The sequence below is a fragment of the Poecilia mexicana genome, unplaced genomic scaffold (assembly GCF_051168715.1).
Source record: "Poecilia mexicana isolate PSO_F unplaced genomic scaffold, ASM5116871v1 scaffold_21, whole genome shotgun sequence".
NCBI lineage: Eukaryota > Metazoa > Chordata > Actinopteri > Cyprinodontiformes > Poeciliidae > Poecilia > Poecilia mexicana.
Window position 1 is genome coordinate 22,628,271 of NW_028263390.1, and position 12,950 is coordinate 22,641,220.

The 12,950-nt window shown below is 38.4% G+C and overlaps 1 protein-coding gene across 6 annotated transcripts in view; it reads left to right on the top strand.

Moving 5' to 3' along the window:
• Positions 1-2,086: 2,086 nt before the first annotated feature.
• The window catches only part of adgrg6 (adhesion G protein-coupled receptor G6), a 65,809-nt gene continuing 54,945 nt past the window's right edge, over positions 2,087-12,950 (top strand). For all 6 annotated transcript variants that reach the window (XM_088002293.1, XM_014968039.2, XM_088002294.1 and 3 more), the window contains exons 1-2: positions 2,087-2,252; positions 11,140-11,228. In XM_088002293.1, the coding sequence (XP_087858419.1) occupies positions 2,251-2,252; positions 11,140-11,228 (91 nt within the window). In that variant the 5' untranslated portion in view covers positions 2,087-2,250. The remainder of the gene's footprint in view (positions 2,253-11,139; positions 11,229-12,950) is intronic.

Sequence of the window (12,950 nt, forward strand, 5' to 3'; positions counted from 1 at the left end):
ACAAAAAGCTCTGGTTTGTTGATGAAAAGTTCTGGTCGTATTAAAATAAGTTTATTTCACAAAACTGCAGCAGAAACACTTCAGATCACAAGAGTCACATGATCAACAACCGGATGTTGCTGCTGACGCAAACCACGAAGAAGAAACAGGAAGATTTTGGCTTTGCATAATTTTGAATGACTTATCACATAAACAAACTTATTCATGTGGTTTTAATTGTGTTTCTTATTTAATGAAAACAATGCATTTGTGAAATTGTGATTTTTTTTCGACATTAGTGGAATATTGAAGTTTTGCAGCTCGTGACATCATCGTTTCTTTTTTTGTGGCTCTGTTCTTATTTATGCATTTTTACTTGTATATTTGGAAGTTTGTCCATTTAAAGTATTTTAACTGGTTGAATCATTTTGATAATAATCTCCTGTATATTGGACAGAAGTTTATTGTTTGTTCCATATTTAATGTTTTGCTGTTTGTCTAATTTTAAACTTTATCAGGCAGGAAATAATTTGGCTTTTATTTTCAGTTGGTGCCTCGACTTGATAATTTCTAGGTTTTATTCATTTTTGGACATATTTAATCACAGAGTCAAACGGTTGCAGCGTCCAGTGCTGATTGGATGGTTCTCTTTGCTCCGTCAGGTTGAACTGGGTTTAATCTCTACCTGTTCCCTGGTCACTTTTAATCCCAGGCTGCTCTCCGTCTCTGTGACGTCAGCCATGTCTTCCCCTCCACATGGTGATTCTGCTGCAGCTGCAGTTTCTCTGAGGCGCCTTTCACAACCATGCAAATCTGTGCAGCATCCTGAAGCTGTTATCAGGCAGGAAGCTCCGTTCAGAGGCAAATGAGACGCATCAGAGCAGCTCACCTCAGGCTGCACATTCATCTGCTCTGAGACGGAGGCGTGACATCGCTTTGTGTCTGCATGAGGCTGAACAGACGAGTTTATGATCCAAACCTGCTGATTCTGACCAGATGGAGGCAGAAACCAGAAACTGGATGACCAGAGTTACCAGGATGTGTCAAACCGAGGGAAATGAACCTCTGTAGGTTTTAAAAGATGCTTTTATTTTATGTCCTTTGCTCCAGAACTGTGTGAGAATAATTATTATCATTAGTTGTTTCACCAGTTGAAGCGTCTCCGTTCATCTGAAATGTTAAGAAACCTCAAACATAAATGTTTAAGGAAATAAACGTGAGGTTTTCACTTCCTAGAATATATGTGCAGGATTATAATGCTACAAAATAAAAAACACATTTTTCCATCCCACTTTTTTATTTGGAACTATTTAAGTGAGAATTATAAACAAACAAAACTTTCCAATAAACATTCCTGACATAAAAAATAAAGAAATAAAACCAGGGACCCATTTCAGCCCATTTCACTTAAATAACAGTGATCAGCTTTTCTTTCATGGAGTCATTTCAGTTTCTTCATTCGTTCACAATCAACTTTATGTAGCAGCAACATTTATTAAAAAAAAACATAAATTTCTATTTTCAGGATTTAAGATAAACATGCATGGATCATTTTTTCTGTGGGATGGAAAATTTTACCCTCATGACAAAATCAGATCTGAAACCATCACTGGTGCTTTTATTTCTGGAAATTCAATCAAATATTGCAGTAATTAAATGAAAAATGTTAAAAGTTTATAACTACATTTAAAACCATTAGCTGATTTTTAAACTTTTTATATTTTAGCCAAAATGATTCTCACTTTAATGAATTCTTTTTTATTTTTATTTTTTATTTTTTTTTATAATTTGTATGCAAGATGAGATATTTTCATATAATATTTTAATTAAAAGTCAGTCACCTAAAGATATAGGATGAAAATATAACATCCAGTAAAATCAGACATAAGAAGAAAGGAGGTCATTTAAAAAAATCATTTATTCAGATGACACAACTTTCCCCTGTAACTCCGCCCCGCCTGTGAATCCGGGTCAAAGAAGCGAACGCACTCCGCCAGAGCCGCACCAGCGCCCCCCTCCTCCTCCTCCTCTTTTTCCTCCTCCTCCTCCTCTTTTTCCTCCTCCTCCTCCTCCTCCTCCTCCTCTCTCCGCCCTCTCTCCTCTCAAACTTTGGAGACTTGTTGCGCCTCCGCGGAGACGCGTTTGGGATTTAGCTGGTTTGGAGTCTTTGTGAATTTCTTCATTAAGAAAAAGAAAAATCCATTTTTCCTGAGAGTTTGCAGAGAGACAGAATGACCCTGCGGGGGGATCAGCCGCCGCTGCAGTGAGAACATGTGAGTCTTTAAACTTTATTTCCAGCCTTTGGACCTGAAGATGCTCTGGTGGCTCCTCTCAGTTTAGTTTTCAGGACTGTTGGGAGTTTCGGCTCCTTAATTGAATGAAACTTCCAGCCGCTCCTCAGACGTGATGCTGGTCTGGAGCAGAGGAGAAAATCTTTTCTCTTCAGCTCTGCGGTGGAAAATGTTTTTCATGGATCTGCTGAGTTTTCAGTTTGACATGAGAATCAGGAGATTCTGCTGCTGATACGGAAAAAAACTAATCTGGTCAGTTTTTATGGTAAATTAATTTCTACGAAACGTTTTTGATGCAAATTATATACAGTTTCACCAATTTTCATATGTTATTACTATTATCAGTGAAACTAAATAATGATTGACCTGTAATTTGTATTTCCTGTGGTTGAAATCCCGTTAAAATTCGGTTTTATTTCTGTTTCTGTACTTTAATCTGGGAGGGAAACAAACTTTTTGGTGTTTATTTGAACGACTGAAACAGAAAACCAATCAGGATCAGTTCTGCGGTTTTCCTCCCCCGGTCTGGGAAAAGGAGCATTTCATGTCCAGGAGACCTGAGGTGGTGAAAGTAACAAAGTCTTAAAGATTCTTTATTGATTTATCGATTTATTTTAGTCACTTATTGTAAAGTAAATAGAAATAAATCCCATCTGAAACTCACTTTTAACTTAAGACTTGAAGAAATTACCTCCAGTGACGTTTTAAGGCTGATTATGATGTGAGTAAATAAAAAATACTAAAAGGTAAACTTGTTTTGAAATTTAAACAAACTAGATCAAATCAGTTACCAGAAATGAGAAAAATTCATATTTTATCACAGCTCTGAATGTTTTATGAAGCTTTTCCCATTTACTTATTTTAACTGGAATTATGAAACTATCAAATTTATGAAAAATTTCAAGAAAAACTTTTCTTTATTTATCTAAAGAAAAGACCCTGATTGACGGTCCAGGATTTATGAGCAGATTGTGCAGAAATACGCCGAACTGAACGTTTCATTTCGTCTCATTAAAATCTCTTTATGTTGTATTTTTACTGGCATCAGAGGAAAAGAGGGAAAATAATGAAGATTCATCATGATTTTAATAAAGGAAAATGTTTGTAAAACACAACAGAAGGAGCTGATTGATTGTCAGGATTGAGCTTCATTCTCCCCCCATCAACCCTGACTCTCTTCCCCACAGCATGATGCTGCCACCACCATGTTTCCCTGTGGGGACGGTGTGTTAAGATTGTTAAGGTAGCATTTAGTCACTTCTTCAAAATGCTGTTTGTTTTCTCTGAGAGATTAAAATGGAAACATCTGGACTCTATTTGCTGATTAGTTTACATGTAAAGGATTTAGTTTGATTTTATTTAGACGTAGAATAAAAGTGAAAGCCTTGCATTGTCTTCCTCGCTCTACTTTGTGTCAGTCTTTTATGTAAAGTCCCAACAGAGTGTTTCTGGTTGTAGCGTGACAAAATGGAAAATAGCTTTGAGGAACATTCATGCTTTTTCAAGGCGATGTCATCAGTTGAAACAAAATATTCAGCATTTCCCTTCAATACTGAAACAAAAAAACTGTTTCTGTCTATGTTTGGAAATCTAAAAATAAAGAGTCACTTCTCTGAGTTCTGTTGTTTATCCAAAAACATTTTTGGGTTCTGCTGGGCTGAAAATCAGTTTCTGGAAATGTAAAACCCGAGAACCGTCTCCGGTTCTGTTGCTTATACGTGAAACTCAGGTGACTGATTGGATTTCAACTCATAAACTCTCAGAAAGTCCTGGACGTTCTGTGAAAGTTTTTTTTCTTTCCATGGCGGTCAGATGGCAGATGATGGTTTGAGATGAAGCAGAAAACTTTTTCTAGGTTAAAGTTTATTGTCAGTCTTATTTGGGACGTCAGGCTCGACTCTGGATGTGAAGCAGCTTTAAATGTTTTGCTTGTTTTCTGCCGTTTTTAATCGGCTGTAGCTGCTGACTGATCGTCACGCCTGCGAACTAAAGGAAGTTAAAACTTCTCTAAGTCAGTTTGTGCTACAGATAGAAATCAAACTGCTGATGAAGCTTCAGTTCAGCCTGAACACTGAATGAAACTTTACTGAACTGTTTTTTAAAGGAGAGATGATCATGGTGGACTTCAGCTTTGTGGTTCCTCAGTTTGAAAACAGTTTCCTTTTATCTGAAGAGGAATGTTTGGCTCTTCTTTTGTTGCTTTGAATTTCTTCTAGAAGGACTTTCACAACTTTCTGCTGAAGATCAAGATAAATGATTTTAGTACAAAACGTGACTGCAGGGATGTTGGGTGAGTCGAGGTTCTCCAGAAATTCGACTCCACTTTATTTAGACTTTATCAAAGAAGGTGTTGTTTAAGGAGGATCTGCTGCTGCCAGCTGTTACTCAACCTGTGAAGGCGATACGGCCTGAAGCCGCTGCTAACGAGGCGAAGCGTGTTGAATAACAGCCTGTTGACGGGACGGGGGGCAGTTAGCAGGTCCAGGTGGAAACACAGCTGATCCGTTCCTGGAAGATGGAGCCGGAATGTGATTTAATTAAACTGCAGGGGGAAAGTCTGATCCCTCCACCTGCAGCTTTGATCCTGCTGACATTCAGAGCAGAAGAAGAAGAAGCTTCAGGTGGAATCAGGTGAATAAAGATGGCTCCATCCTGACTGCTGCTTCAGATGAAGCTTCAGGAAAAAACAGTTCATGGTTTTAAACCGGCTGTAGTTTAGAGTCAGAGATGATTCGCTGCTGTGTTTGATTGTTTTGTCTTTCAACAGGATTTGGATTTTCTCCAGTTTTATATTTATTGCTCTGATTGCATCACCTTTTCTGTTGAGTATTTTGTAGTTTTCCGTTTGCTGATGCTTGAAGATGGTTTGATAAATATAATGCATGCTTGGTATCTGGTTTGGTCACTTTGAATATGAAACTAATGAATGAATGAAAAACAGGTTGATTGCTGATTGATAAGCGGATCGATGAAACGGATCCTCTGGTATTTTTAGAGACATTACTATCTGCATTTGGTCTCTTAAAATTAGGCTGAAACAGTGACTAGTATGAAAGTAAGTAAATATTTCTGCTTATTTTTAGTCATTTTTATAGTATTGCATGTAATTGGGTGTTTTCCAGCTTAGCATGGCCAGTTAGCGACCGCTCTCATGTTTTATCAATAAATACAAACACCTCACAGAAATCTGAAATAGATTTGCTAAAGTACCAAATTGGTGAATCAGTTATTTTAACAGGAGGTTCACCATGTGCTCATTTAATGCTAAAATTAGCAGAAATTTGTCCACCCTGCATTTATGAGGCCCTTTAATGACGTGTCCACCCTGTCATTTTCATGTGTTATGAATATCATTTATTTTCACAAGTTAATAAGCCGATCTGTTCCTCATTTACAAATGAGGCTCAAGTACAGTTATTTGAAAGTTTGACCTGTGAATTTGTCATTAGATTTTATTTGGAAAGTCCAGTTCTTACAGATTTAATGAAGAAACAGAGTTTGCCATAATGTCATTAAGACCCAAAAACTTTTCCATTTCATAACCTCCATCACATAAAGGCCCAAAATGTTTTCTAAAAATGTGCATTTTCTCATCACCATGTAAGATTATCACATATTCTGCTTTGAATGTGTCTTTGAACGGGTTTGCATGTTTTTCTGTTTGCATGTAGTTTGAGTGGGAGTTTAACCAACAAGCATTCCAGCTGCATAACATCTGTGTAATGTAGTGAATATGCAGCTCTGAGGGAATCTCAGCTGTTTGGAGTCTGGAAGCGACCTTTACGGTGATGCTGACTGAACGGATGGATGGCCTGATAACAGATGGATGGATGCAGCTCTGACCAGTCAGTTCTTTGCTCTGCCCGGCTCTTCGCTCCGGTTTTGCTGACACCAGTGGAAACATCTCAGGTCCAGCCGATTTGCTCCATCAGGCCGTTTTTGTTTGTCTGCTGCTCGGTGCAGCCAGTGAAGCTATCAACACTTCTCTTCATTTGGTCTCAATTTGTTGTGTTTTTCTGTCAAGCAGCCAGATCTAGTTCTAATCTCCTGAAAGTCGTCTTGATCTGCAGTTTTCCAGAGTTTCTGAGTCTGGAAATGTTTCTCTGAGCTTTCACTGAGCTTCTCAATCTTTCTCCAGAAATCTTAGTTTTCAAAGTATATGCAAACAGCTTCACAAGCTCGTTTTGCTAAATATTTAAGTTAGCAGAGGGCTAAATTTACACTTGGATTTTTATTAACTTGAGGACTTTAGTCTCCCTTTTTTCCTCCCATCTTTCTGATGTCCAAACCCGGACAAAATAATCATATCTCTTGCATAAAACACTGCAGACACATGAGAATGGATGCTTTCTGCCACCAGATGGTTCTGCCACCTGGAGTTCAGGATTTTCTTGCTATATTTTATTGTTTTCACAAATTAACTGTTTTGTTTAAAGCTTAAATTCTCATGTTTTTCTCTGCCGAAAAGGAGGGAATCGCATTAGCAACCGCCGACTCAGCATTTTCTGAGTCTCAGCCTCTCAGTCTGCAGAGTAACTGACGGTAGTGAAAATATGTAAAGTGTTTATCCTTCAACATTCATAAATGGTTTTTTTAAACATATTTGTGCTGCGGTGGCCAACAGGTGCAAACGTGCAGTAAACAGTGAAACTCGCTGCAAAACAAAAAGATGAATCAAATGCATGTAAAATAAAATGCTGCAATCATAAGAAATAGAAGCAAACAGTAAAATGCTGCACAAGGCATAAACCTCAAGTAAAACAGATGTCCTCCAGGCCACTAGGGGGAGCCTGGAGTAGGTAATATAACCTTTATAAATATGTTGTTCTAAAAAGTATAACCTATCTTTTTTTTCTTAACCCAACTTTCTCCTGGACTTTGCTGAGGTTGTAGTTCCATATGATTTGGTGGTCAAATGCCCCTAGTGGCCTGGAGGACTCCCATTTTGTGGAGCAAGTTTGCAGGTTTTATACTTGTTTCTGTTTCAGCGTTTTCCATTTTGCATCTCTTCCCTGTGATGACAGCGTTTTGTTGTTTGCAGCATTTCTCTGCTGCTTTTATTCTTTTGCATCATTCATGTGTTTGCTGCCTGTTTGCAGCTCCAGTACACTGTACAAAACACAAAGGATTTTACTTGAACTTAGTTGTTTTGTTTGGTTTTTTTCTCCTCTGGCTGTTGGATGAAGATTCCACTTTGACTGTTTGACACAATGTAGGATAATCATTTTGACACGATAAATGTCTCAGCCTTATGCAGTGCAGTGTGGGGGTTTCATTCAAATAAAATATCAGGGGACATTTTGAAGAAAAGGAACATTCAAACTTTTATAAGTGACGGATACCAGACGCGCTTTAAACACTGGAGATGATCGGCTCTGGAAACGTTTAAATTCAGAACCGTTTAATTTCTCTGCTCTCCTGGTGTGAAACCAGGAGCCGTGGGCCCCAAAATGTCTGCCTGGAGGCGGAGGGCTTGCAGGCTGCCATCCAGCCCTGCACACACAAAAACCTCCGTCTGTATGCAGCCTTGTTCGCTGACCTCGCTCCGCTCGTCATTTCCATACCGGAGGAGGCGGGGAGACGAGGAAACGAGACGCATGACTTGACAAAGAGGCGAGTTTTCTTTAATGTCAGCAGCTGCATGAATTTTCAGAAGTGGATGCTGGAATTAAAACTGGAGCCTGTTCGCTACGCTGTACATATTAATGATCCTTTTGGCGTGTTCCTGAGCAACAGAGTAGCAATTTTCTCCTAGTTTGGGTCCAGAACCTGAATGTTTTCAGAGGATTTTTCTTTAAGCTGCTAAAATCTGACCTGTGAATCATCCAGACATGAAAAGGTAGGATGGAGTTTTTCAGCAAGAAAAACTTCAGGTGGTTTAAACAAACAACAAATCTGTGGAAAACAAAAACACTCTGTATGAAGCACGGTGGACAACCTGTGATGCTGTGGGTTCCTCATTTAAAGGCCTGGTTGTTCTCTGCATGGTTGAGCTTTTATAATGACAGGAAAGCTGGGAAAGTTTTCAGTTAACTTTTGGCTCAAAATGGGTCATCATTTAATCTTTGTACAGGATGAAGACCCAAAGCATCAAATCAACACAGATATTTTTACCCAGATACAAAGTTGATCTTTGTTAATTTTCTCAGTCACTTAAATCAGGAAACCTGTGAGCTGAGGAGGAAAAATCTTTGAAGACCCAGAAGTTTGGGCTTTCTAGGGTTTTTTCCCTCTGATTAGATCTTCTCAGATTCTTTGTCCAGTAAGATGGAAAATCTAATTAACATTGAAAACATTTAAAAGCAAAATATTGAAATTGTTGCTTAAAGCCTTGAAAAAGTTGTAGAGTCCACTGAAATTACCTTATTTAAGGACTGTTAATCTTATTTTTAGATCTTGATGTTTTAGATGGCGACAGGCTGATTTAGTGTAGGATAAAACAAATCAAGGCTAGAATCGAGAGGTCTGAGGTTTTTTTTTGTTTGTTTGTTTTGTTTTGCTTTTTCACACGTGAAATATTAAATCCATAGATTTGGATAAGAAACTTTTCTGGTTTCTGAGCTTCAACACAGGAACATTCAAACCACTGAAGCTGGATTTGAGGTAACATTAAGATCTAACTCATAATGAACTGATTGGGTTTTGATCAATCATGATCTAATATTGGAACAAATTTTTTATTTAGTGCTTTAGCATTTTTTTTAACTTTGAAAACATTTAGTGCACTTTGCTCCCCTAAATCAATTTCTTCAGATAAATGTTGTTTTGTAAACTTTAAGTTGAATAAACTTCCGTGTTGAAGTTTTGATTAACTGTCAAGCATTCTTGAAGTGGTTATATTTTATATTCATGCTCTTATTTTGAAGTATATTTACCTCTGACATAAAAACTGGCAGCATATTTAGGCTTTTATTGCCTTAAAAGCTTCAGTGACTCAGACTGTTAAATCATAACTACCCAGTTGAAGTTTTCACCTTCCCATTAAACATTTATAATGTTCATCATGGTTTTATTCCTTCATCTGGAAAGATCTCTCCTTTCAATTCTAACATGGACATTTAAACTTGAAAAAATAAGAGAAATGTATTTTAAAGGTGTTTTTTTTCCAGTTGAAGCATAAAAATGTTCCTCGCAGCTCGTCTGATTAGCAGCTGGAACAGCCAGCGGCCTGAAACATTATGATGACCTGTGGGAGCGTTTTGATTGGCTCCCGGGGGCCATGAGGAACACGTATACGTTACATAAAGGCGTAGGTGGTTCTCTGAGATCCCTGGTCACTCGTTTATTCAGTGACCGATGGGCAAAACAAACAACGTTTGAGTATGGGAACATCTGTGTGGAGAGGAAATGTTTTTATCTGCAGCCAGATTCATGCTGCTTATCTCTGTCTGCTGTCAGTAACTGTTTGAGTTGGTTGAGGAAAACGGCAGGTTTCAGTTGTTCTACAACATGAATGATGCAAAAGGGAAAATGCTGCAACAGCAACAAGCATAAAATGCTGCAAATTCTCTGCATAGAAACAGGAGTGCTCCAGACCACTAGGGGGAGTCAGGTGCCGGTAATATTACTTGTGTAAACTTGCTGCAGTAATAACTGTAAAACACTTCATGTTTGAAAAAGGGATAAAGTCCATCACACTTCTTTCTTTCTTCCTCCAACTTTCTTCAATAAATCATGACGTCCCGTCACCGTTTGGTCATCTGTGATTTAGTGTTCGACTCCCCCTGGTGGCCTGGAGGATTTCCGCTCTGGAGAGAGTTTGAAGCATTTTATACCTGCTGCTGTTTCTGCTATTCGCAGCAAATTCCACTTTTACTTCTGATTTATGTGATTGCATAATTTTCTATTTTGTGTGTGTAGGTGTGTGTTTTTACTCTAGATTAAAATAAATTTAGTTTAAAGTTCCGATAATTCCTATTTCTGTCAAGTCATTTTAGTTTTAATTTCCAGCTAACTTCTCACCAGAACGTAAATATTTTCAAACTGCAGAAACAACATCAGGAATGGATGTAATGTTGATAATGTTGAACACAAACCGTGTTTGTCATATTCTCTCTGTTTTCAGAATAATTTGTCTATGTTTTTAAGTAACATTTAAGAAGATCATCATATAAAACCAAACCAGACAGATTGAATAATAATAATAAAACAAGTCGACCCAGAGTCGTATCTGGGTCGACTTTCCACTCCTTAACCTAGAAAACACATGAGAATCTAAGAAGAAAGTTATTTTTTGCATTTTAAAGTGTGTTTTGAATTTAACTTTTTGTATCAGGGTCATTATTTTCTCCTGCAGCTTCTATTTAAACTACATTCACATGTTCAATTAGGAAAATGAAGTGAAGCAAGATAGCTTTTGGAAAAGTCACACATCTGTTAAGTGTTGAATTCTGATTTCAATTAGGCATTTTATTTGCTCCAGAACTATCTGTACAAGTACAAGACATTTTTGTAATAAATTTCTGCTGATTTTGCTTCCCTGCGTTTCACAGCGACGTTTAGCTAAAAGAGAAGCTCTGCTGCCATTAAACTGACTAACTGCTGCAGTCTGACTTTGACACACAGCTATTTGTCCAAAAGTGCAATAACAGACAGATTTTCATATTTCTTCTCTTTCTAAAGTAATTTAAATGAAATCAGGAAGGAAAACTCCTCCTTTCTCTTCATGATTTAACCATAAAAGCATTTAGTTTTGTTTCTGGCTCCCAGAAAGTGATGATTTCATCACAGCTTCAAAGTACTGAAACCTTTTTTCAAAACTACATGTTTGCGTTCCATTATTTCAGGGAGATGCTTATATTAAATTAAAAAACAAATCTATGAAATGTTGCTGCTGAAGGCCTGGACTGATGATGTTTTGCTTCCTCAGGGGGTTCTTGCCTCGTCGGGGAGGTGGAAGGTGGAGGCTGCGGCACGTCGTCCTGTTTGTTTTGCTGTGGATGTTTCTGCACCGGACCGGTAGGACCCGACTCGCCCTCTCACGTTCTCTCTGGTTTTTTATCTTGTTTGTTTATAAAGTGTCAACATTGATTGTCTTTACTTGGCCGCATTCCGGGTGGAAAATGAAAGTGGCGTTGCTCTCATAGCTTACTGAGCTGACGAGAGTCGATATTTCTAAACAGTATTGGATATTTTCTTTTGCTGAAAGAAAGAAAAAAAAGAGAAAAATCAATGTTTTCATGGATTTTACACTCACAAACAGTAACAGTAAGGTCAGCCTTCATTATAAATCAGAGGAAAGTTTAAACATCCAAACAAAAGCGAAGAGATTAGTTTTCCTCTTAGCATAAAATCACCCTGCATGTGTGTAGAGGAGAGTTGTTGCGTAAGATGAAGGGTGGGACGCTACGGAGGGAAAACAGCCCACAACACGCAGAAACCATCATCTTCCTCAGTAATTACCACCCTGCAGACTCGGAGCTACAAATGACCAAACAGCCACAGAAATTAATCAGAATTTATTCAGATGTTGTGGAATCAGCTGAGAGCAAATCCACTGGAAAACAAACTATTTCTCCCAGCAGAACTGCAGAGAATGTTTCAAACAGGTTTTATTAGGATTTTAGGTCACCAACTACAAATGGGCCAGGACTGATTCCACAGATTTATCGTATTATATCTAAAATTAATTATTGTTTCTATTTGCTGAACAGCAGAATGATGCATAAGTTTGTTCTGGTTACACTGAGACACAGCAGAGGATGCATTTTAAAGAAACACCATAAACATGATGTTTCCTTGTGTGTCGTCATGGAAACGTTTAAAGAGCCGAGAACCGCCGCTGGTTTGGTTGGTTGTCTGTTCCAACTGGAGGTGCCATCTGTTCAAACAGTTCCACATATAGACACCATGGGAGCGTCCAGCTGCCGGATGGATCAGGAAGGAGACTCTTTCTGGTTTGGATGTTAAATGTGTGAATCAACCCCAGAACCAAAGCAGATGATGTTTTATAGAGGCTGCTGAAGAGAACAGAGTCTTGAGCCGACATGGGCTGACAGGAAGACGCCGTTTCTCCACAATCAGCATAAAAAAGCAACATTACAACCTGCAAATGCACTCAGGCTACAAAGCCCTTTATTTTTTAAAGTTTTTAAACTTCAGTTTGTGTTTGCACTGCTTCTAAAAACAGCCCAAGCACTTAAAAACTCCAGTCAACAGTTTTTGGCAATGAGTTAAAGCTTTTTAGTGTCTGGAAATCAGCCATTTCAAAAACCTCCCAAATGTTGAGTCACATTGGACTTGCACTGCGTTGTTACCTAGCAACCGCAGTGAAGCCTAGGGCGTCACCTAGCAACCCGAGCTGAGCTTCAGCACGTTTGGCCAGCTGGTTTCACTGCTGTAGGCTGTACAATGGCTGCTGGACAAGACAACTGTTTTGTTGCAGAAACCACTGATTGTGTTCCTGTTGGTTGTGCAGGAGGCCACACTTCTGCTTTTCAAAGATGTATGGTTGTATAATTGTGAATCTGTTTGCAGCCATTTTCACATGAGTGTAAATGTTGAGTTGTGGGGCGTGGCCACCAGGAGCTTACTTAGATTTAAAGTGACAGAGCCCTAAAACAGTTCAAAACAGGCAAAACTGAGCAGATTAAAATCTCATCTAAGAATGATTTTGTGCAAAAACTGTAATGACCATGTTCAGTATGGCCTATAAACTCATCGTAACTTGTTTAAGGAAAC